Below are 26,873 nucleotides of genomic sequence, written 5' to 3'. Positions count from 1 at the left end.
AAATATATATATAGAATTATCCAGATCCTATTTAATTCCTCCCACAATGATCTAAATTTAAAGTCATAAATCTGCTGACACACAGTGCACATTTCTTCATGCAAACACTTTGTCCTTCCTCCAGATATAAGATGATCTCCGAGTTTACCTGGCCAAACCACGACTTGCCATCAGACAAAGATGCAGTCAAGAGGCTCTTGCAGGGCTGTGGGTTCGACCACGACGTGGCCTACGGCAAAACAAAGGTCTTCATCCGCACGCCGCGGACGCTCTTCAGCCTGGAGGAGCAGCGAGCTGAAATGGTTCAGAGAATCGTCCTCTTCCTCCAGAAAGTAAGAGTCTGACTGAATCTCAGTAGATGATGAATCAGATATGTCAGCTTGAAATGTAAATCAGATGTGTCAGTATTACACTGATATCATGGGAAATTTATTGGTGATTTAGTGCTGCCAAACTAATGAAAAGCCCCCCTGTTGTCACTGATTTTATATTTTCCTTCTCTTTTAGTCGTCCTTTTACATCCTCTAAAACTTGTCCTGAATTCATGCAAAAAAATATCCTTTTATGGTATTCATTGACAGCAAAAGGGTTCCTAATTGCAAACATCTGTTATTGTAAATACCTCCGATTTCCAGTCATCAACAGCTATTATCTGATTACGGCCCTTGAAACAAGATCATGAGGTTCTTCTTGTTTCCAGACCCAAGTCGTGCTCTCATTGATATTCACCAGCTTTTGTTCTGCATATGAATAACCTGTGAGACTAGAAAAGCTCAGCCTGTACTCCAAGTTATACAAGCGCCGAGGTATTTTTGGACCTGATATAATCTTGTACTATTAGCATTATTCTCTATCTCTTAGGGTGAATATCTTTCTGCCGCTTCTCTTTTTTGTCTGAGTTTTCACCCACGCAACTCTCGCACAGTTACCAGATAAGATAAGTAGATCTCTAATTTAGAATTAAAGGTGAGTCTGGGTTTTGGGGCAATAACAGAGATGTTCTTTGTGTTAAATTAAAAGCACCACCATAATGCAGATGTGTCCTCATGTAATTGAGCCATGTCTTTGATGTTTTTGCTTTGCAGGCTTTGAAGTTAATCACACCTGCTTTAACTGTGAGGTCTCTGCAGGTGTCAGTGGACTGTAAATATGAAGTGAATTAGTTGTACCTAGATTGTTCAGCTAGATGTTAAGATTGGCTTGGACTAAGCTTAGACTTTCCTTACATATTGGGAATAATTCAGACTGTACATGAACGATGCAAGTAGCCATATTGAGGGCTCATGGTCAGCGTTTTAGCCATCGCCATCTTTGTTTTTATAAACCAGGCATCAAAGGAGCAGGTAGTCACGCCCCAAAGCTACCCATCTTTATCGTATAGTCAGTTGAGACTATAACCTCATATGGACTCATGTGACTCACTGCTGGTCATGAAAAAGAATGCACATTTAAAGCACTGTGCATTGATTTCACTTGACTTTTCAAATGCTAAAAGGTTGTGTTCATTTTTTATACAGTCTGTGGATCAAGCATCTGATACTGGGAGACGTAAACACATAGCAAGAATGAGTTAACTGTTCTTCAATATTTCTTGATCAAGTGATTTGGATTCTTTTGTATGTTTACCTTCTTCCGTGTCACACATTTAAACATTTCACAGTTTTACATGTGTGTTAATTGAAATGAAAAGTGAACTGAAATGAAAAAAACTGAACCAATTGTTTATTTATTTATTTTTATTTTCATTTCTTTTCTGCGCTTCCTGTTTTGGCTCGCCTGCAAGCTTTGCCTCCTGCTGCTGTATCAATTAGTTGACTAATATATTGTTGATTAACAGCAATAATTTGTCATTTGTCAAGCTAACGCCAAATGCATGTTCCAGCTTCTCAAATGCGACGCCTTTTCTCTGGTTTGTACAATTACAGTTAAATAACTTCAGATTTTAGACTGTTGATGGGACAAAAGAAACACATGAAATCAGTATTTATTGCTTTTTCTTCCAGCTATATATGCTGCAAATGATCTGTTATGAATATTGATTGCTGGTGTGTGTTTCTCTGCATTCATGCGTCAGCGGTTTGATGACACCTCCTTCAGGCGAGAATGTCAGTGTCTTGTTGTGATTACGTCGCATTCGCTGACACGTGTCGGCTTAGCGTGCAGAGTACAACTTGTTATTTTTTTCATTTACTTTGATAGATAAAGACATGAGTCTGAGAATGTGGACTGTGGCTCTTTCTGCGTATCAAATTGAGGACACGAAATGCAAATCGCCCGGATGCTTCAAAATGCTTCTTTTGATTGACAGCCAAACGGCAATACTGTCAGTCTGTCAGCAGTTTGTGGGCGTGCAGTGTGTACACACTCTACACACATCTTACAGACTATAGCCTACATTTGGAGTCATGTGATTGGCACTCACGCGCTTTTTCCCAGCCTGTCATTACATTACCTTCGCGTGGGCAGATTCCTTTGCACCATGTTGCTTTCATCCCTACCTTTCTCAAACATTCTCTCCAACCTCTCAGACATGAAAGGGTTATCCAAGCCATATTAACTTTTGTACAGGATTGATTGGCTGACCTTATCGATCCGTTTGACCCTTTGCAGGCTTTTCCCACAAGCTCGCAGGACGGGTGTTGGCTCAACCGCTCCCTCAGGAGAATCTTATCTTGTATCTCACAGGATAAGCAGGCTTTGATAATGAAGGGAAAGCCCAGAGGATTTGAAGCTTCCCCACCTAAGCAAACATCACAGCATTGCTGAGGTGGAAGAGGGGTATTTAATCTTGCCCTCTGTCAGCATTAAAGCTAGGCGTGCAGTTTGCGCTTAACACACAGTCGCATGCCCATTCGCTCATGCGATATGCATGCAGTGACACACAAAATCAAATAGTGGTGTGACAGCAGAATTGACTCCTGTATGTACCACGCTGTTACTCAAACAAACATCCCAGACGGAGTATGATCTGCTGTGCCAAGCAATCCCCTTATCAGCACCTGGCACACCAGACTGCCTTATGCCAGTCGAGACCGCAGTGCCAGGGCTGTCATTGTATGACTGCGGCTCAGACACACTTCTTGTTTCTCCGTTTGCTCTGTGGATTTATTATAAAACCACTCAGTTTGCTCCATCAAACAACAAAAAAATCCCCCTACAATCTGTGAATCTGCACAGTCTCCTAAACACAGGTTGAGTGGCCGCTCATAGTGCCGATGCTGCTGGTCGGAATCGGGAGATCATTGTATTTTCTGTGTCTGTGCTGTTGCTTTATTCCTTTAAATTACCATAATGTACAATAAACCTGGTGTAGCTAGAGGAATGGACTGGTGCAGGGGGAGGGGCAAGAAGTCCTCTACTGCTTCATTTAATCCTCTACCCTTCAGCCCCTGTATTCACGTGCTCACACTCGCCTCATCTTCCTGTTTGTGTTGTGCTACTGAGCGCAATACCAGTGATTGCTCTGCATCCATGTCTGTGCAGTCCTGCACTGACAACACTGAAGCCTGCCACATTGAAAGCAATCTGATTTTTACCACTTTGAGAAATGAAAGCATGAAGAATCCCAAAAAAAAAGCACATGACATCTCAACATAAATACAGATGTTATAAATTATACATAGGCCACCCCCACCTTCACTCTGTTAAAATGAATATTTCATAAATTCAAGCTCAGCCATCCACATCACAGTACCTGTCAGCGTTTGTCAGAGCAGGGACAATGACGAGAAAAGAGCCTCTCGTGTATTCTGAGCTTCCGCCTTAATTGCTTTCCAAAGCTTTACATACTCTCCATAGCAGTGGGTTTATCAGACGTGGCGAGCGTTATGTCTTGGGCAGTCAGCTTTAACAGCGCAGCCACAGGGGGCTTGTCTGGGCAGGAGCTAAATGAAAATATCTTTAAAGGATAAAGAGCTTTATTTTATTATTTTGTACTGTTTCCCGTTGGGTGAGTCGTGTCTTCAGGCAATAAGAAGTGCAGCAATAATTTAAGTCTTTTTGGGGAAGACTCTGACATGGAGAGCCCTCCTTTATAGCCCTCTTGTGAATAGTGGGCTACTTAGTGCAAGGCTAACACTGCCTCCTCTCTGTTTAACTGCCCAGAACTGATCTGTCTTCTTCTAGACATCAGCAGCTACATGATCTGTAATCCTTTGATCCTATCTGAACCTGCAAAGTGTTTTAGTTATCATCGAAAGCTATCACCTCCACAAAACTCAGTGCAGCTGTCTGTAACTGATCAAAGGAAAGTTTAACTTTTTTGTAACAATCCCACCGCTGGGTTTGAAAGAAATGTGCCTCCTTTGTTCTCAGAGAAACCTGTAATGATGAAACTCTTCATGTGTCTTTTTTTATATGACACTGGTTATATGGCAAAAAAGTCTTTATTTTATATTGTAGTATATCATATTCTCAAACTTCCATGTTATTCATTATTTAGTACCTAAGTTTCTGATCTTTAAACCTCCTTAAACTATGAAGCTGACTTTTAAAGAAATGCCAGATTTAAAAAATAAATGGATAAAATTCAAGGCTGTGAGATTGATTGTAGCCTATAAATATCTTACAGCCCACAATGCTTTTGGATAATGTGAAAACTTTCTCCATGGCAACTGAAGTGTGGCTCACAGGCAGATTCATTTTCCACTTGGCTGTATCCTCACTAATTCTCACTAATTTAACTTCACTTGAATGAAATTGAAAATGTTATAAATTAGAGATGCGACAGACATGGCCACCCTGTAGCCTTGTTGTCGTTGTCGCCTTTAAAACATGGCAAATGACAAACCACAGGTCCTTGATAGTGGAAAGAATTTAAGAGGCTAATGAGGGAAAATCTGACACAAGTATCTGAACAAATCAAACACAAAATCACATTTTCAGAGATTGAAAGTGATCGAATTTCAAAATAACTGCCAATTAAAGGTGCAGTATGGACTGTTTTCATTTATATCCTGCCACGAGAACTTGAAAGAAACACAGGGATACTTTGATTTTTTTTCATGATTATTAATAATTGGTTGTTGTACATATTTAGTCACCCAGGAAACAGGTTTGAAATAGTGCATGTGTGTCTCAGACTAACACGCTAAAGGGTTCTTCACACTATAGTTTAATGTGGTCCAAATCAGTTGGCAAATTTGTAAATTTGTAGCTTTTTCCTGTGATTCGGTTTCTTTTCTCAGGGAAAAAGTTAAAGCAAACCAAAATGTGTCCCTGCCTACAAATCAAATCAAATCAAATCACTTTTATTGTCACATCACATGTGCAGGTACATTGGTACAGCACATGTGAGTGAAATTCTTGTGTGCGAGCTTCACAAGCAACAGAGTTGTGCAAAATACAATACAAACCACATGCTTAATGTCTGCATAGATAGGTGCTGTGTTCTGGACTAGTGTATACAATGGAAAATTTACTCCTGCCATTTATTATTTATCTGGGAGATCTGCACTCCTATGGGAGTCTGCTGCATCCCAGAATGCAAAGCATATGTGGCCACGGAAAGGTGCTTAGCTCAGACTTGTCGTGTACACTTTGTCGAATCAAGGCGGGATCACATTCTTAACATAAACAAACCACTTGGTGGTTTAGAGTTGGTTTGGAAGCAGACTGAGATCACCTCCATAAAGTGAAAAACTTCAGCTAGACCAAAAGCTGGTTTGAATTGTTTTTAACCAGAAGGACACAATTATACTTATAGTTGTGGTTAGGGCTGGATCAGGAGACCTTCACTTACACAGACCTTACACTGCAATAGGTCTAGGCGACTGGAGGCGTCCCATGATGCACTGAGTATTTCTTCTTCCCGTCTTTTCACACCCTGTGTTTATACACCAGTCTGAATTATTAGTTTTTATTAATTTCTGGCTCTCTTTTACAGCGTGTCTTTATCCTGTCTTCCTGCCCTTATCCCCATCCGGTCGTGGCAGATGGCTACCACTCCCCGAGCCTAATGCTGCCAGAGGTTTATTCCTGTTAAAAGGAAGTTTTTCCTTCCCACTGACGCAAATTGCTCACCCATAGGGGTTCTCTGATTGTTGTGGTTTTCCTTCTATTATTGTAGGGTCTTTACCTTATAAAGTGTCTCGAGGTTGTTATTTTTTTTTATTTTTGTTTTGATTGAATTTAATTGTTATAATTAACAGAGAACTGATGTTAATGATCTTCAGTTTCAACACAAATGACATTGTTTGGGTGAAAAACAAACTACTGAATAGGCTAAATGTTACATACTGGATAAGACAAAAGATGTCAAACCTTCCACTACTAAAAATAAAACGTGAAAGAAAAACATAAGATTTCTGGACTATTTTTGAAGTAAATGTAAAAGTTTTGGATAGTTCAGAAAATCAGGAGAGTCAGAAAGTGTGAATATATTTTGATATTTCTTTTTTGTTTTTTGGTTCCATTGTCGGTTAGAAATTTGATAAAATTTTCATTTGTATGAGATCTGCATTAATGCTCTGTAGATTAGCTTTGAGCACCTTGTGGTTTCAGTAAATGAATCAATTAGCTGGTTTTATTGCGTGTCCTTCAAACATGTTTGACTAATGTGTGTTCCTTTGAGCTCATACTGCTGTCCGTTGGCAATAATCCTCCAGTCCATCTGAATGATGCATCAGCTTTGCAGAGATATTCAATGTACTCTTCAGTCCTGTCTCTCTCAGTGAGATTGTAATGTTTAAACTGAGTTTGAAAACATTTGTTTCACATCATTAGTGTACATTAGCCAGAGGTAAAATTTAAAATGACAGCATGTTCTGGATTGAAAGAATGAGGAATCGGTGTCTGGATTGTGCCGTTGATCTTTACTGAGCAGTGAGCTGCTCACTCGAGCACTCTATTGATTTATGATAATTGCTGCTGACCTGAGCTTCAGCCTAATGTTTTCCCGTGACAGCCTCTGGACAGTGCATGTTTGAAGCTTCACTAAATTCTGTCACACACTCTTGATTTCACCCCTCCCCCTCCAACCCAACACGCGTATCGAGCATGTCACTGGAAAACCAGCTCAATATCCCCGGAGGATGTGGAAACTCAGGCATTCGTCAGTGCAGTGAAGTGTGGCGCACCGGCCTATCTGTCTTTCCATGTCGGAATTTTGTCACGCTTTGTGTTTAGGTGACAACAAGAGGAATGGTTGTTTTTTTTCCTGCTTTGAATTAGACCTTTTAGATTGCCAACGCTGCAGTCCAATTCCGTTAGTAGGCCTTTTATTGGCACTACAGAATACTTTCAGATTAAAGACATTCAGTATTGCCAGCTAATAATGTGCCCTGTCTGTGTTCTACTAAACATTTCAACAGCAGCCTTCCTGCTCTCACCGGTCGCCCTTGCACATGTGATTTGTAAATGCTTTTACTCAGCCTTCATTTCCATAAAGTCAACCCCTCAAATAAAACCCCAGCTTTCTGTCCCACTTTGTTGCAACCAAAGATCCCCAATCTGGCTTTGATGAGCTCGTAAATCCAAACCTCCAAAGCGTGGTGAAAGCAGAGCCTTGGAAAGGATGATCAGATGGCTTTATTGGCCGGGAGAGTAAGGGGGCAGACCGTCAGGGGCCTTGTTATTGGCCTGATTTATCCACAATCCCCAGAGTGTCATCTTCATCAGACTGCCACAATCATTGCAGCCAGCCTGCTACACTGTTTAAGGGGCAGAAAATGTGTTTAGGGGGTGTGTTTGTGCATGTACAGGTAGCTAGATGGCCTCATCGTAACTTTCAGATCTGTTTACCTGCCATGCACTTTAATGAGGCCCCAGTGAGGAGATGGTAATGCCTTTTGTCTGATTCTTGGTTAGTTATTACATTTTATTTCTCTTGCTTTGCCTTTCACCTCCAACCCCAGTATTTTACAATGTAATTAGTGACTTGTAGCTTAGATAAACACAGCTGTTGATCTGGCGTAGGCCTGTGCACCATGTGGATATGAGGCAGGCAACATCTCAACTCGGCTTACACCGAAGCTCTAATTTGGCCACCTTTTGCTTTGTTACTTAGTGTATGATGTGAGCACATATGGGCCGGGACTGTGTGGGGTGTCAGATATCACAATGTGACATAGACAAGACAGAAAGGGAAGCAGCAGGAAGAGCACATCACACTGCTAATGAATGAGGTCTGTTGTGTATTTCTTTCTTTTTTTTAAAAACAAAGATTTAGCAGTTCTAAAAACAGGTTCATAAAACATCCAGAGAATGAGACAAACATAATCGAAACATATAAAGTAGCATATTCAAGAAGCAGCTGTTATATAGAAGGGAAAAAAAATAAATAAATATAATGCTATAGAAGTCTCCTTGTAAATATTAACACACAGTGAATTTAATTCATCAGAGCATGGATCTACTTTGGCTTTGGTGTGCATAAAAAGAAATAAAATGGGGGAAAAACATACTGAGTGTACTCCTTCAACACATACAACTGGAAAATCTTGCACTGCACACAACATTTAGTCTGCCCAGAGTCGCCATTTAATCTGCAAGCCACTTTACAACCCACCTGCATATGATCCTTTTCATGCTGTCCGCCTTAAGAGCTCAGTATACCAACTGCACTGGTCATTTAGAAAGTCTCATCTTTTTAAACTGTTCTAACATCTCCTTTTATCAGTGAGCATCTGATTTGATAGATCATTAAAATGGAGGTTAAAGAAACAACACAATCATACACTCATGCCTTTAATCTGGTTGTGGCTCTAGTGACACAGGTTACACAACTCAAGAGGTGGAGGAGAATAGCGACAGTAATGGCCCACTTCTGTTGTTTTCACAACCTTGGGGCTTAAATAAGGCGTGTGGAGAGCCTATGCATGGCTTTGAAGGTGGTTGTGGCTGTTTTCTGTCACCAGGGTGACAGTTTAGTAGACCAAATAAACAGTCTGTCTGTGAGCTACTCCTGTGCTACTGTTGCTCCAGCTAGCTGCAGAGAAAATCTAAGTTTTATACAAAGAGCTAAAGTGTTAAAAACGATGTTAAGTCTCCACTTACAGGTCTGACTGAGCTCTTCCTTCTACATGGTGAACTGTGCACTCTTTCCTTTCCTGTTTCGACACACATTTCAGCCAACTGCACACAAACATCTATGTAGGTTGCAAACCCATGGCACCATAAATCCCTCATTGCCCCTTTCCATAGACTAGGTCGATGGTCCTGGAACAGAGCCATAATGCAATAAATGAATTATTGCAGATGGTAACAACAGAATTCTCTTGACTAATGTTATCTAGAGTGAATTAGTATTTAATATAATGTTGAACTGTAATTATAATCATGCACTAATAGATTACAACATAAATAAGAAGTCTTGCCATACAGCAGCTACAGATGACAGTAAACAAAGAATATAAAGATGATGTTTTAAGCTGTTGACTGCTATTATAAAGTCTAAACATAATTACAGCGGAGGATACTGTGTAGCTATTCAGTATTTATTTTTCAGTTTTGCTATGCACGACAAGGCAAACCTCATCTCACATAAAGACAAACCAGTACAAGAAAATGTAGTTCTAACAAAAGTTGTAAATGAATTAATAATTGCTTTTGTTCAAATTAAATCTTTGCAATAGTCAAAAAGCAGCACACAACTGAAGTGGAAATGAGCCAAACCTGACATCCATGAAAAATGAGTTTCAACATGAAAAGCCGTTTTCTAGCCTCTTGTTGGTGAAGAAATAAACATTATATAAAGAGGGTAAGATATTGTCGTCAGGTGGTAATTCTGATTTAAATGCACATAGTTTGGTTTGCATTCACACCAGGGACGTTTTGACAGTAATGTCTGACCCAGTGCCCACTCCTGAAACTTTGCCTAATTCACCGTAACACTCTGAGCCCCTTCAGAATTCAGACGAAAGCAACTGTTAACCTCATTCACAGAGACGCGAGGAAGCCGCCGTCACTGAAGCCCATTCATTCCTCCCACCACCGTCACCCCGAGCACGTGGGCGAGTCCTCTCAGGGGTCGATTAGTGATGACTATGTAGCTGCCCTCCTTTTCTCACTCTCATGCATTATGTATTAAAGACAGTGCAGCATGGAGAAAACAGAGGATACGGTTTTAAGCCGTAAAATGACACAGCATTAGAGGAAAACTGTTTGCTCTTATCGTTTGACGTTTATGTAACACAAGTGTCAAAAGATAAAGACTGCTATTCCTCCCCCCCCCCCCCCCCCTTTTTGGATCTATTTTCTTGAGCTGTTTTGGAAAAGTAATCCAGTTTTGCAGCTTTAAGACGATGTTGTGTTTCTCTTTAACGACATCTGTGGATGGAAATTTGAATTTCAACAGCAGAGACATAAAACCTACAAACTTTGCATCACAATAGTTTGGACCATGGCATTTATCAAAGCTACACTGTAATAATTAACACAGCCATATAAAGAATCAGATCTACTGTGGACAGGAACCAGCTCAGTATACTTGAACATACATCATTTACAGTAACATCTGGGGAGCTGATTATTCCGTTTTTTCTAGCTAGCTACGGCTGATCTCAGCTTAATGGGCATAATGTACAACTGCATAAACTTTGGAGGATTAAAAATACTAATTAAACCCTCCTTTTTTTTAAACAAAGAGAGTGTGATCAAGCCACTGTGGTCATTACATAACATGCTAGCTTTCCCTCATTGATCCAAATGTGATTCAGCTTCTGCTCATAACTACCCTCTTTCCACTTTGTAAGTAATGACGTGGTTAAGTCAGCACTCTAAGCTAGACCATTCTCTACATGCTTTAGTTAAAAAGTGAAAATGTTTCACTAGATATAAAACAATTTTCAGCTGGTGCGGTTAATTATTCTGCTGCAGTCCAGCAGTGCATGACTTATCTTCCTCTCTGGCATTTGTTAGTCTCATCAGGTGAAAACTACCACCTCCACAGTTTTAATATGCAAATGCAACAAATCCTTTTCTTTGCCACCGGCCTCCCCCACACTTTGAATCCATTAAATATTCATGATATCTATGATTACTGCGCATTACACTCAGATGATATCTGCTAGAGAGCCTCCAGTGCAGTCTGCAGTGTTGCCTTAAATTTGTAGGTCTGTGACACTGGATTACTGGCGATGAAAGATTATTTAGACACAATGTAGCCACTTAAATCTGGAATAAACTGAGAGGCTTCATGCATGCCTGTGTATGTGTCTATAAGAGGGAGGGAATACAGCGAAAGGAAGACATATGGTGGCGATTTTAGTGAGGCCGAGTTTAGAGTTATGGTTCTCTGGGGCCCCACTTACATCTATTATTCATGTTCTCGAGTGTCTAATAGCCACTCAGTCTATGTTTGGTTACAGGCAGGTCCTTATTTTAGCTTCTTTAGACTGAATAAAGGCTGTTTAAACATTGCAGTAAGAAATGTATAACAAATGAGAGATTTAATGAGTTGTAATGGTGAGTCACAACAAAATTATTAATTTAAAAACATGGTGCTTGACACTTTGAAATATGTGCTTATATATTAGCTACTATAGCGGTATTTAAGTGAATTTAATGCTGCTATGAAGACCTCATGATTCATATTTAAGTGCAGTGGGTTGCACGTGTTTACGGTTCATTTTTATCATGGATTCATGAGCTAGGCAACCTGCTGCAGTCCATAAAAGGGCAAAATGTTGGAAGTTGTTTCTTCACATGAAGGCCATTTTAGGTCATTCGAAGTTGAAGCTTTGGACAGTGTTTTAAATTATTGATAACGCGTGTCAGTGTTTGTCTGAGGGTACAGCAGGATCCCTGATGTGGTCTCTGATACAGGAGGGTTTAAAGTAACTGCAGTGAAACTGCAGGTCTGCTGAACGAAAAGGCGGGGGGGCTATTTTCCTTATTCTTTCTGACAGTTCCCTGCTTGTTTTTCATTTTACTTTATTGTTATTAAATTATTAATATTGGTTTCAGGTACATTTTTGACACAATTGCTTGTTTCTGCTCCACAATTTAAAAATGTTTTGTTCCTGTGGTTCTGGTGAAGCAACATCACTGCTGTCTGAGTCTCTTTGTACTGTGTAGTACTACACTATAAGAAAACCAATGCTGATTTAAAGTATAGTTCAGTTTGATTTGTCATTTGACAGAGTATAGAGTATATACACTACTGTCAGTCATAGGTTTGTTTGTTTGTTTTAGTTTATTTTAAATATATAACCAGTATACAGTCAGTAAAAAGTCATTTAGGAAAAACCTGGAGGAACCTGGATATATGAGGGCAATCCCAAAAGTAAGATCTCCTATTTTTTTTTAGAAATGCAAAAACTGTTTATTTTCTATAATATTTACATCATTTTAAAGGTTGAATTATTTCTTTTTCTACATAATCATCATGTCAGTTGATGCATATTTGTAGGCGCTGTTCCAGTTTTACAATGCCCATGTCGTACCAGCTCGCCGCCATGTCCTTCAGGAAGCGTTGAACCTCATCTTTTACCTCTTCGTACTGCTGTAAACTCTCTACACCACTTACAAAACAGTTTAACGCCTTTTGCGTTCAAAAATCGAATAACTGCGCACATTTCGCCCTTGAAAACGGGAGCTCCATTTTCAACGTCTGCCAAGCCCAAACAAGCATCCAAGTGAAGCCGAGCATGCTTGTTTGAGAGTGGAGGAAGCACCAATCACAACAGTGTGACGAACAGCCGTATGAACAGTTTCTCTACATCCCCACCGCTTTGGAAACCTTACTTTTGGGATTGCACTCACACTATACAGAAATAAATCAAAATACATCACAGTATTACTTTACATTTGTTGGTTTAGTTTACATATTCGAAAAACAGTGTGAAAAGGTGTGGCTTAAAGTGTGGTTGGTAATGCAGAGTAATTTCAGTGTTTGCGCCGTAGTCTCCATAAACAGTTTATCACTTTAAAATGTGCAGCTACAGCCACGCATCCTGAATTCAGGTTCTTGTTTATGTAGAAGTTCATTTTGTCCCTATTCCATTGCTCCTTTAAACCATGGTTACAAAAATGCTGCTGTATTGAACATTTTAACTAGTACTCTGCAGATAAGCTCTGGCTACAACTGGTTAATCGATGCTGGAGTGTCTGGCCCATTGCTAGTTAAACCTTTACACTGTTCTCAGCCAAACACAGGAATCCACACCACTCAGCCATAAAAACAGCCCACTGTTACACTACTGTGAAGAATTCCTTCATTTTTACAGCAGTTTCAGCCAGACTATGTTTGTAACATACAGTATGTAGTTTTAAATCAGATGTGAAGGTTTTTATTAGCTCACTATAGAGATGGATTGGATTTTCTATGAAAGGCAGACTTGGCCTGTCATCCCAAATGATGGAGTTTCCCTGCAAAGTTATCAAAATATCATTTTGCATTATGAGCAGAAAGAGAGGCAATAATAAGCCATAAAACCCAGAGTGAGGATTGCCATAAAGCATTTAAAAGTACTTTCTATGTGGAGATCTGTACTGTAATTGCAATAAAATTATATCTATGTATTCTTTATGTGAACCCTTGTCTTCAGGTGTGGAGAGGAACTATAGCCAGAATGCGGTACAGACGCATGCGAGCTGCCCTCACCATCCTGCAGGCCTACCGACGCTACAAGGTCAAGTCTTACATCCGTGAGGTCAACCGTCGCTTCAAAAACGTGCGATCCATGAAGGATCATGGCAGGCACGTGAAGTGGCCCACGCCCCCCAAGGTTCTGCGCAGGTTTGAAGAGGCGCTCAAGAGCATCCATAGCAGGTACTCCACAAGAAAACATCTGCCAAGATAGATTTTTAAACAGGCCCATCATGTATGTAAGTGTGTTTCTACTCCTATAATTGGTTTATGCTAGTCTGGAATAATTGATTAGACTGCAGAGTTGTAACTTTTCCCTGTTGTTTTGTTTTCGCAAAGAAAAAACTACAAGCAAACCAGAATCCATCTTTGTAAACCATGTGAGAGCATTTAACCTGCTTGTTGGCCAAATGTGTCTAGGGCTGGGTTTATAAGTAGAGGATATAGGTGAGGGCTTGGTTAATTTTATAGCTAGTTGGTACAGTTTGTTTAATCTGCACACCTAACATTTATTTTAGAGTTTGTGTACTCCCAGAATTCAAAGCATACGTGGCTATTGAGAGATCTTTAGCTCAGACTTGCAGCGTCCATGTGGCAGATCGAGGTGGGATCACATTCTCACCATAAACAAATATGAATGTTAGGAGTAAATTCTCCTTGTTATCCACTATTTCTGAATACAGCACCTTCTTCCTGTATTGACTTTTGTTGCTCCTGCCCCGAACACATCTAGCCAACAGGCAGACAGAACATTCTTATAAGGCTTATGGTTCACTTTAAGTTTGCTTTCTTTGTTTTCTCTGTGAAAAGAAACAAACCACAGGACGAAATTAAAGTTTAAAAGAGTAAATGAACTGTTAAACTTGTAGAAGCAAATATCAGCTTTTAATGATGACCAACTGTTGTTGTATTATACGTTCAGAACAGAAACAGAAGCTGAACCTTATTCAAACAAAATGTTTTTAAATTGTTCTCTTTTGAAGAAACTCGCTTTCCTAAATTGGCTGAACTAAAAGTAAATCTGACTCCAACCACAGGAGACAACACATGCCCTCCAGTGTTATTTTACATCCAGATGAGTCTTTTTGAAGCAACTTACACATGTTTCCTTCTGCCTTGGGCTCACACTGGACATTGATTTTTCTTTCTCCATCAAAGGCTCATCACTTCCTTTCATCCCATTGTCTGTTTGTTTGCCTTTTTTCTATTTGAAGCCGGACACAGTGAGAAAATAACCCTCCTAGAGAATTATGTTGGCTGTCAGTAAATACAGTACAGTGAAGACGGGGTCGACTGCAGTCCTGCTGCAACACCCCACTGACCCGACTACAGTAACAAGGCTCTGTGCAGCATTCTTTATATAGAAAGTTCGATTTTCCTCCGTTCTAAGTTTGCTCTGTGTGTGTGTTTTTGGATGCGTTTATCTCCAGGTGGTGGGCATGGACACTGATCAAAGGCTTATCTCCAGAGGAGACCCTGCAGGTGAGGGCCAAGGTAGCCGGCCTGGAGGCCCTGAAGGGCCAGAGGGCTGATTTGGGGCTGCAACGGGCCTGGGAAGGAAACTATCTGGTGAGTAGGAGGGGTAGCATGAGTCCAGTCATGAAAAAGACATATTTTACAGAGTGAAATTGGCCATGCTAGCTTTGTTCATGCAGGCTTTGTCTCCTGCAGCTTGCATCAGCTGCTGTTTCTCTGTGGCTGAAATCCAGATCAGACGTAGTTATTGAACCTCAATGCTGTGCAGTTTGTAGCATAAAATGCTGAAAAATAGAGTACCCTGCTGGTATTAAACATGTGATTTAATTCATTCATTGTTTGCTGACTCTTCAATCAGACAATGTTTAATAATACTGCCTGCATCCAAACTTAAAACCCTGGTTTATTTTCTTTTGGATTCAGGCATTAATCAGTCTGATCATCGCTCATGACATCCTATTTCATTTCAAAGTTTCAAAGTTGTAGACCACGAACCAATAAGTGATGATATGGTGGCCTTGTCTAACTTTTATATGCACTCTATAGAGAAACCTTCCAGTTAAAAACAAAGGAAAAGTGTTTAGTCTCATTCTTTGAGCAGATTTATTAAAGAAAGTATCAAGCAAGACAAGAAACAAACAGTGTGATATGAATGGAAAATAAGCCTAAAAAGAAGGGAAGCAGTTTTACACCTCGCATTTATTTTACAGACCTCAATTACACCCGGTGGACATTAGAAGACATAAGAAGATAAGCATCTTAACAATGTAATGTTGGCTCAGCTGTTTTCGCAGTAAATAGTAATTACCATAGAGTGTGAATACTGGACTGAAGGAATGTACCCAATTAAGCCAGGGTTTTTTGTCAGTGGATGTTGTGGCTGTCTTTAGGTTAATTATATATGATTCAAACAATTTATTCATTTAAAACTCCTGCAATGAAAACATTTTCATTGTGAGATAATACATTCATTAAACCAATAAAAATGCATGCATAAATAGGATATTTATAAGCTCATCTTAACTTGGGCAGGTTGTGAATTAATTCGAGTTAAACTGGAATATTTTGATAAGTTTCTTGTGGTGTGTGTCTGACAGAAGCGAGACAGCCCTGACACAGCAGCATCGTTCACACTGGTCTCAAGCGATCTGCAGCGGAAAGACAAATTCATGAGAGTCCTGTTCTCCTGCAACGTACGCAAGGTAAAAGCTTTTCAGAGCAGATATCCATGACTTTACCACATGTGCACACACTCACAACACGTGTCTGTGTGTACAAAGACATAAACCCAGCTGCTGATGGCTCACAACATTTCCCTGCAGGGTGTGTAAATGTCACCGTGTTTGTGTGCACCTACTGTATCCCGTGGTGTCACTAATGAGGAGCTTTGTGTTTCCCAGATCAACCGTTTCCACAAGTCGGAGAACCGGGCTGTGCTCATCACTGACCGCCACCTGTACAAGATGGACCCCCTGAAGCAGTACAAACCCATGAAGAGCATCCCCCTCTACAACGTATGACACTCTTTGTTTTAACGCTTCTTTTACTGTAAACAGACAAAATCAGCTCTATAGATACTGCTGTAACAGACCCTGTAGTTCAGGGGTTACATGCTGCTTATCTGCTTAGTGGAGATATCATCTTAATTTCAGGAGCAGGACCACTCCTCCTTCACGCCCCCTCCGGACTCAGGCTATAAAAGCCCCCCTTCACCAATACCTGCTGTTCTCATTTTCATGCCCCACCCTTCCCCCAATTTTCTCTCTCTTCTCCTCTCTTCCTTTCCTTCATTCACTTCTCGTTAGTACATGGGGATCTGCCCGGCCCGGGAGCCGTTGCCAGTCCCCTTCGAGGCCTTCCCCCAAACCACAGCACCAGTTCACATTTCCTCATCGCCCATCGTTACCAAGGATGTGGTCCCAGCTAGTGAAATGTAACATAAAGTGTTCTCGATGTAAATTCATATTTACATCAAATTTGTTGTTAGTGTCGCAGGTGTGGGTCAGAATGAGACACTTGAGTCGTCTCTACCTGAAACATCATAAATTAAATAGAAATTCATAGAATATGCATAAATAAGTTTGTTGATTTAAACTTTAAAGTTTTGTAATTAAAAACTGTAACAGTAAAACAAATAACATTTCACATAGAAATAGTTAGCTGTGAGTAGCAGCTACTCACAGCTATGTATTCTTACACAAATGCAAAGTAAGGGGTTTTATCATAGTGGTGAAATAAATATAAAAAACTTATTTATGCTAAGCCTTTTCCTTTTAAAATACTGCTTCAGGCCTTTCAGAATTCCCCTCGTAAAACTGTCCATTTACTTTCCAACCAGCCAATTTGTCCACTGGAATTACTCTAAACTCTTTGTAGACATTTGCAACCAATGCTCAGAATCCTTTACATTATATCTTATTTAAGAAATGTTCATAAAACACTAAAAAAGAATAAATAAAAAAAAGACTGGCACTTGAGAAAAGGAGGTTATCATGTCTTATACTTGTGGTATATGAATTGTTATTGTTATTGTTTGTTCAGAAACTATCCTGAAGCTGAGCCCTGCTAAGGTACAAAGCCACAGCATCCAGGCTATGCTGCAGTTTGTTGAGATTTTATGCGACACTGCTCACTGTTGTGCTAATGTGTTTTTCCATATGAGTTTTTCTAAGTTTTACATACTCCATCCATTGTTTTCTTCTAGCTCTACTGTACTTTGGATAGTAATGACTAAACTTGCTGATCTGAGTCCTAGCTTTCTGTAGCTTTGTGATACCAGCTCCAGACGATAGATAGGTGGATCTAAACACCCTTTCTCTGATCAATATCAAACAGATATTAGACCGAATGACAGTGAGTGCGTGAGGGTTCATATGATAAGGCATGAATTTATTTATTGCTGAACCCCAGCCATGTATCTGTATAGCACCAATTTAAACTCCCAATTTACTGCAGAATTTAATATGACCTACTTATGGCCAAGTTAAATTGTTTACTACATTTAACTGAAACCATATATTGGAAATTGAAAACCTGCTTCTGTGGAATAAGAAGTATGAATTGCCTGGTGTAATTATGAAAGCAGGAATTTGAATCATTCTTCTCATGCTGTACATTAGTTTTAAACTTTATGTTTAGTATTTAGTAAAGGAGTGCTGCTCAGAAGGTTTCCTGTAATTAAAGAGTCTTAGATATTTTTTTTCAGTTGATTAACTGCTTGGTCTGTCAACATGCTGTACAATGGTACGAATATTAGAAACATTTGCTCAGACTAATTGGCTTAAAATGATCATTTAAATTAGTTTAAATGATATATTTTTAACTATTGGGCAAGCAAATTCCATCAGTTGTACGTGCAAAAATCCCATCCTTTTAAACTTTCGGTCAGGTCTTTAGGGAATTTCTTCGAGTTCATCTGAATCTGCAAAAACACATCTCCTCACATAAATCAGAATCTTATCTGAGAAACAGGAGGTGAGATTGTGACCATGTGTATTGAATTGGTGTTATGAATCTAGCATCCCCACTTTGAAGTGGTGATTGTTATATCGATCTACTGGGTTGGCAAGTTGAAGATGTGTGTCAATAATCCAAGTTTTACAAATCATTGTAGCAACATCCCCAAGTTTATCTTCTGAAGTAGATATTTCTTGGCAAAACATTTTATTTGATTCTTTTTTAAAATTAATTTCCTTTTAAAGTTTCACATGAGTGTGGACAAACATGAATATAAAATTGGTGGCTCGTGAACAGAGATGTAATCTGATTACTTTTTTCAAGTAACGAGTAAAGTAAGGGATTACTGTTGTATTGCTGATAATGTTTGCACTCCGTGCTTACTGTCCCTTGTGGTCCACCGTAGTGGCAACGGGGAGTGTTTGCTGTCACGAAAGTGGGTGTGTTTTATGTTGAAATGGACGAGCGGCAATAAAGATAATGGTGGCTCACGAAGCAGAGTATGAACACGTTATTCATCAGTTTGAGACAGAATATTACATGGTGTCAGAGTAAATCGAACTAAACGCCCACTGACAGAGCGAAATGGATTCGTCGGGAGTTCCTGCACCACGGATGGACTGGGATTCAGCCAATCTTCCCGATGCCTGGCGGAGGTTCGTACAACATGTGAAGCTAATGTTTAGCGGCCCGCTAAGCGGCAAGCCCGAGGAGACCCAGTGCAGCTATCTTCTTCTGTGGGTCGGAGAAAGAGGCAGGGACATTTATAACACATGGCAGCTGTCTGATGAAGAAGCTAAAAAGCTGACCACATATCTCGACAGGTTTGAACAGTACCTCATGCCGAAAACGAACACCATTTTCGCCAGATACAAGTTTAATGAAAGACTCCAAGGTGAAGGGGAGTCATTTGAACACTTTGTGACCGAGTTAAAGTTACTCGTCAAGCAGTGTGGCTATGTTAACAGTGATGAAATGGTCCGAGACAGGATTGTCTTCGCAACCAGTTTCCCACAAGTCAGAGAAAAGCTGCTGAGCCAAGGGTCAGATTTGACTCTAGAAAAAGCCATAGACATTGCACGCTCCTATGAGATCGCACGAGAGCAATTGAAAGCCATGGTTGACCCACACACTAGCCTGCAGGGAGCAGCGCCCGCGCATGCAGTATCCGCTAAGCGCCAGAGTACGCAGCAAAAAGATAGGAGGGCACCTCATTATAATAAGATGGGAAAAGTGTGTGGAAGATGTGCACGAGCACACAGCCAGAAGGAGGAGTGTCCTGCAAAAGGGAAGAGGTGCAAAAAGTGCAATAAAATGAACCACTTTGCCACACCAACCCAACCCAGTGTACTCTATTAACCCTGACACTCCAAGCGATGAAGCGGAGCTATTCATAGATTCCATAACAAAGTGCAACGAAGGGGAGGCCGATGAACAGGCGTACGCTGACGTAGAAGTAGGCTCACTGCATCACACCGTGAGTTTTAAGCTTGACACAGGAGCCACTGCTAACGTCATTCCTGCCCGATTGTTTAAGAAGTGTTTTAAGCAGGTTAGCTTGGCACCGCCCACACGCACACTATCTGGCTATGGAGGAGAAAAACTCAACATCAAGGGCACATGCCAGTTGAAGTGCAGGTGGAAAGGCATTCACAAGATGCTGACATTTGACATAGTAGACACTGCAGCACCCCCCATCCTAGGGTTGAGAGCATGCCTGGATCTAAACCTAGTCAAGCTGGTCATGTCAGTACAGATAACAAATGTCATGGAGGAGTTTGCCGATGTGTTCGAGGGCATAGGGAAATTCCCAGGAGAATGCGACTTACACATTGACCCAGACGCCATGCCCGTTGTGTGCCCCCCCCGGAGGATCCCTTTCACACTGCGGGAACGACTGAAACGGGAGTTGGATGACATGGAGAAAAACGGCATAATCATCAAAGTAAAAGAACCCACAGAATGGGTAAACGGACTGGTGGTCGCAGAGAAGCGTACTGGGAAGCTCAGAGTATGCCTCGATCCTCGCGAATTAAACAAAGCCATCAAAAGACCTCATTACCCGCTTCCAACATTGGATGACATAACACCAAAGCTGGCAGGAGCACAGTACTTCAGTGTCATGGATGCTCGCTCAGGCTATTGGGCCATCCAACTAACCACCAAGTCATCGCTCCTCACCACCTTCAACACGACCTTTGGCAGGTACCGTTTTCTGCGCCTTCCTTTTGGGATAATATCAGCACAGGACATTTTCCAAAGGAAAATCGATGAGACATATGAAGGGCTCAATGGAGTGGCAGCCATCGTGGATGACATCCTCGTGTTTGGCAGGACAAAGGAGGAACACGACGAGAACCTCCGTGCCATGCTTGAGCGCACACGGGAGCGAGGAGTACGTCTCAATCCAGAGAAATGTGTCATAGGCGCCACAGAAGTGAGCTACTTTGGACACAAACTCACCCGGGAGGGCATCCAGCCAGACCCAAAGAAACTGCAGGCCATAAAGGACATGCCACCTCCTGAGAATAAGAATGAGCTTGAGACAATCCTTGGAATGGCGAACTACCTGTCCAGATTCGCACCACGACTATCAGAGGTGAACGCACCGCTGCGTCAGCTGCTCAAACAAGACTCAGAGTTCATCTGGGATCAGACCCACGACAGAGTCTTCCAGCAAATGAAAGATCTCATAACCAGAGAACCAGGCCCCATACTGGCATACTACGACACGACCAAGGAGCTACGGCTACAGGTAGATGCATCGAAGTATGGTTTGGGAGCTGTGTTAATGCAGGACGGACATCCAATAGCATATGCTTCAAAGACACTGACCCTAACAGAAGTCAACTATGCACAGATCGAAAAAGAGCTCTTTGCAGTGCTGTTTGGATGCAAGCGTTTCCACACCTACATATACGGCAGGAGAGTCATTGTCGAGTCGGACCACAAGCCGTTGGAGCACATACTGAAGAAACCAATCTCTGTAGCCCCTGCTCGTCTGCAGCGCATGCTGTTACAGCTGCAGAGATACGACATAGAGATTGTGCACCGGCCCGGAAAAGACATACCTGTGGCCGACACACTGTCCAGGAAACCATTGCCCGACCAAGACAGCACGCTGAGTGAAGGCATGGAGGACCAGATCCACTCAGTGATAAACAGCCTCCCAGTAAGTGACAAAAAACTCTCAGAGATACAGGCTGCAACAGGATGCGACCCGCAGCTCACCCTGCTGAAGCAAACTGTGCAGGATGGCTGGCCTGAGGACAGAAAAAAATGCCCCAAAACCCTTTTGGACTTCTGGACTTTCAGAGATGAAATTTCACACTCCCATGGCATCATCTTCAAAGGTGACAAAATTATAGTGCCAACAGCCCTAAGAAACAACATGCTGGAGAGAATCCACACTGGGCACATGGGGATTGAGAGGAGTAAGCAGAGAGCAAGGGACGCCCTCTTCTGGCCAGGCATGGGCAAGGACATAGCTGCCACGGTGGAAAACTGTTCCATATGTCAGGAGAGGCGCGCGGCGAATCCCAAAGAACCTCTCATCCCACACCAGATCCCTGAGAGACCATGGCAGGCAGTGGCCTCAGATCTCTTCACATGGCGTGGACGGGACTACTTGGTAGTTGTGGACTACTACAGCCGCTACTTTGAGGTCGAAAGGCTATTCTCTACCACTGCAGGGTCCGTCATCAAAAAGCTCAAGGCCATATTCGCCAGACATGGTATACCAGAGACGCTTATCTCAGATAACGGCCCACAATACAGCTCTCGAGAGTTCAAGGATTTTGCAGTCACATGGGACTTTGTCCACACGACCTCAAGTCCTTTGTACCCGCAAAGCAACGGCCTTGCCGAAAGAACAGTCAAGACGGCCAAATCAGTTCTGGATAAAGCTCATGCTCAGGGAGTAGATCCCTACCTGTCCCTATTGGAGCAAAGGAACACGCCAGTCGACAGCTTCAGGTCACCCGCGCAGCTCCTCATGAGTCGACGTCTACGCTCAGTGCTTCCTGTTACCGGATGCCACCTGGTACCTCGCATCATAAGCCCGACGGTTGTGCAAAAAACACGGATGGAAAGACAAGAGCATCAGAGGCGTTACTACAATCGCAGCGCCACACCACTACCGAGGCTGCAGCAGGGGGACCACATTCGCTTTCAGCACGAGTCCGGAGCCTGGAAACCGGCTGTCATCATCCGACCTGCAGAGACTGCCCGCTCTTTCGTGATCCGCACTGGCGAGGGACAGACTATACGGCGTAACCGACGGCACCTGAGAGGCGCCAAGGCGTCACCGGCACCTTCAGCACCAACATCCGATCTGGTAACCCAGCCAGATAGTGCGGCTCAACAACAAGCAGAGCCCCTGTCACTATCTAGAGACACTACAACACCAACCATGGACACTAGCCCTGCACTGACCACCAGATCAGGACAAGTGGTCAAACCGAGGGTTATTCTTGACCTGTGATGTAAAGGGTGTAGGCGGATCGCTGCCCTAACAAAAAACAAAAAGGAAACATGTCAAATGTCCATGTACTAATGAGTGCATATCCCACATCGCATTGTTGTTGTTAGTTTAGGCCGCAGTAATTTTACACATGGCAATGTTGAAAAACTGTTCCTTATCCTCAGGTTCGGGATGTTCTATTTTGAAATGTATACCAGCTGTGTCACTGGTGGGCATCTAAAAAAAAAAAGGGAGATGTTGTATTGCTGATAATGTTTGCACTCCGTGCTTACTGTCCCTTGTGGTCCACCGTAGTGGCAACGGGGAGTGTTTGCTGTCACGAAAGTGGGTGTGTTTTATGTTGAAATGGACGAGCGGCAATAAAGATAATGGTGGCTCACGAAGCAGAGTATGAACACGTTATTCATCAGTTTGAGACAGAATATTACAATTACTATTGCAAAAAGGTAATTAGATTACTGTTACTTTCCCGTAAGCACACTGCGTTACTAAAACCGTGATTTTTTTGCGAGTGTCTCATGACAATGACGTAAGCGAGTGCGACGTTCGTGACAACAGCTGTGTGCAGATCAACAATGGATCATATATCGAGTGCAGGAGAGAGCATGAGCGTGCAGCGTTTAAAGCGTGGAAGTACTGACCTTACTTTGAGTTTGATTCCGTAAAAAGTGACAAAAACATTAGTGTCCGCTGTTCACTGCGTGGGAAGAAAACTTCTTTTTACAGCGAAAAAACCCCTGAACTTCCGAGCAAACCCCGAGTGTGCGGATTCTTCAACTGACCGCTGCAGCACACCTGCACCAGGGCAAACCTCCGCTTGCTATGCAGGTGAAAATAGAGCAACAGGACCGCTGAGTCTTTGATTTTATTTATTTTCTGCTGTGTTTTACTTGCATCTATTTGAAAGAGTGAGTGTAAACACAAAAAATATTTTATTGTATGTGCTGGAATGTGCAGAAAATAGGTTTAAATGTTAAACTAATTTCTTCAAGTCAGAGAATGGTGCATATAATTTAATTTTTGCTTGATGAATAAAGTTAAAAGATTAAAACTGATAAAACAAGTTTAAAAAAAAAGAGACTTTTCCATTTGATTACATTTTGTATGATGGATTATGCAGAAAAAGTAGAATAGGGCTTTATTACCTATTCAGGTTGTAAATCGTGTTTTTAAAAAGTAACTAAGTAATTAATTACTTTTGAAAATAAGTAATCAGTAAAGTAGCAGGATTACTTTTTGGGGGAAAAATCAGTAATTAGTTACTGATTACTTTTTTCAAGTAACTTGACCAACACTGCTGGTGAAGCATCCACCACGAACCCTCCTAACTGATGTCCTGCTGTATGTTAGAACCAGCAAACATGTTCCTGAATAAAGATAAAACATCCACAGTTTCATATGTATTATGGGAGAGGATGACCACAGCAGCAACAGCTTCACCAAATGGAGAAAATTACAGTATTTATTGGAACTTCAATAGACATGAAAACATTTTTTCCTTGTTCCTTTGAGGCATCACTGCTCACAACATGCTGCTCTTTTTCTCTGTTACTGATGTATAATGTAGGTGTTTGTAGGTAACTGTTGAAAACCTCAGATCACATTTATATCACTTCAAATTTATACTGACATGTTTTACATTTTTTCATGAGTTCAAGTTGCTGAGCTGAGCTTTTCAACATCTGAACATGAAGTAAAAATATTCTGATCATTTCCAAAAAAAAAAAAAAAAAAAAAAAAAAAGAACCAGCAAACAACAAACAGAAAGAGGAAGCAGTGTGAGTGGCTTCCTGAATCTGTAGCAAAGGTGACAGTATTGATTTCCCACCGGCCTGTTATCCTCTGGCAATGTGTCAATATGCAAAAATTCTCATTCAGCTTTGCAGTTGGCTGGTTTTAATTCACGTTCTCACTGTGATAGGTTCATTAATGCTGCTGCATGCACGTAGCACAGGAGGCTGTTTCCATGGTAAATGTGTCCTGTATGATTCATGCTGCCATTTATTACAGCCAAAACTAGCATCATTTAAGGTTAACTGCTGCTATTGTTATAACAGCTTATTATTATAAGGTCAGTAGATGATTTGATCCTGTTTCAGTTTGTCCTTGTAAGCTTCTAAACTGATTATTATACTACCCCTAGTCTCTGCCCGTAACTGGCATGCTCAAAAGTTGGCATATTTGCTTTCTTGCTGCAAGTTAGATTAGCCGTGTGCATTTTTGCATTTGGGGTTCTTGACAAGCTGTGCATTAACTTGGTGTTTATGCTGACCCTAGCAGTTTCTAAGCTGCACACTTCTCATTTTAACATCTCTCACTGTTTCGTCTTCATGTTTAAAATCTGTCATTTAATGTCCAAAGCCTCCAGCTGTTTAGTTTAATTTGTGTTCACTTCATAGCAAATGAGATATTTGGCATTCCTCATTAGTTGAGGAATGTCTGCTTTTGGAAGTCGATCAGGTAAAATAATGATGGTCATGATTTTACTGATATTATCAAACCTGGCTGTCGCTAATACAAGCATGCTCCAAAATAACTGCTGGACTATCCCTGAGATAAATTTAAGCTCTGGGTGCCATCGCAGTCCTAGAAAAAAAGTCTGACCACTTGACCGCAGCATCTCTGGCCACTTACGCTGGGCTTACAACAGCAGTCTTTATTTAAACGAATGAACAGAGAGCTAAAACTTTATATTACTGCTCATGTGGGTGTCAATTATACTTGCACAGTAGTTCAGGTGTTTTTACTACGATAACAGGCCGACCACCACTCAGGTGAAACTCTTGAGATATAAAAGTTCAATCTCACAGAGCATGTATAAACTATATATTATATATTTGAAAGTAGAATTTCTTTCTTTTAAACTTTAATGAACATGTTACACAAACTTTTGGCATTTCCGTTTTGGCCATCAAGTGCTCTGCTGCGGTAAAATGGCACAAACGTTGCTTGTGCTCTGCTTTTGCACCTCTGACCTTCGAGGCGAGGCAAAAATGATATAGAAAGTGAAGGTGTAACGCATTAATCTCCAAGGCACATACGCCCCTGTCGTGTGGAAGAAATGAGTGAGATATGAGGCTGCTGTGCACTGACAGCTATGACAAGAAACCCCAGCATTGAATCTGACAAAGTGACAAGTGGGAATTAGAGAGCTTGTAGATGGACACCCAAATCCGGCATCGCTGCATCTGGAAGTGAAATTGGGAGATTGAGTTGAGACAGATGGTGGCAGACAGAGAGAGCAGCATGAGTTAAGGGGATTTTTAGTTATTGTTCATTCAGAGAGAGTGACACACACATATGCATATGCACATCCTGAATTGATGTACGAGGCATACAGAGAGCCATCAGTGCACAGGGAATGGTTTGTAGCATTCAAACATTGACAGTAACACAATGGGAGTAGTTCAGTATACGCAGAGCTCTACATGCAAACTGTATTTGGAGGGAAACGTGAGGACAGAGACATTCTGACAGCTCGTCTTTTTTCAGATTTGATCTAAAATATAAAAAATTAGTGGTGTTCTGAAATCGTACATTCAGTAATATTGTGCATTTTTGTTATTAGGTTGGGCTCTTTTGCAAATACTCCCAACAGACGGCTGTTTACTGGAAATGATTACAGTGCCAAGCTTTTTAATGAAGTCATCGGCATTCACAAATTAGTGTCTGTACAATAAGAGGTACGCTTTTATTGTAAAAGATCCACAACTGTGCTTATAAAAAGTCCAGACTTCATTTAAATTCAGCTGACCACCTGTTCAAAATCATCTCTTTCCTGCAGACACGTTACAAGTGCTTGTACGTACACCGCATCAATTTCTTCATTGACTTTAAATTTTCCTGAGAGCAAACATCATCTTCTGTATCACTGCTGATGAGCGCTGGGTTATCAGGCAACAACACAGGGACCACACAGCAATTTTCAGG

At 41.3% G+C, this 26,873-nt stretch overlaps 1 protein-coding gene across 1 annotated transcript in view; it reads left to right on the top strand.

The window, feature by feature from the left end:
* Positions 1-26,873, top strand: part of myo1d (myosin 1D) — a 134,992-nt gene that overhangs the window by 65,958 nt on the left and 42,161 nt on the right. The window contains exons 16-20 of the mRNA XM_080873787.1: positions 125-332; positions 13,488-13,711; positions 14,959-15,097; positions 16,102-16,206; positions 16,405-16,518. Of these exons, the coding sequence (XP_080729913.1) occupies positions 125-332; positions 13,488-13,711; positions 14,959-15,097; positions 16,102-16,206; positions 16,405-16,518 (790 nt within the window). The remainder of the gene's footprint in view (positions 1-124; positions 333-13,487; positions 13,712-14,958; positions 15,098-16,101; positions 16,207-16,404; positions 16,519-26,873) is intronic.

The sequence above is a fragment of the Rhamphochromis sp. 'chilingali' genome (genome assembly GCF_963969265.1).
Source record: "Rhamphochromis sp. 'chilingali' genome assembly, chromosome: 22".
Lineage (NCBI taxonomy): Eukaryota > Metazoa > Chordata > Actinopteri > Cichliformes > Cichlidae > Rhamphochromis > Rhamphochromis sp. 'chilingali'.
The sequence above is the reverse complement of the archived record's forward strand: the minus strand, read 5'-3'. Positions and strand labels throughout refer to the sequence as shown.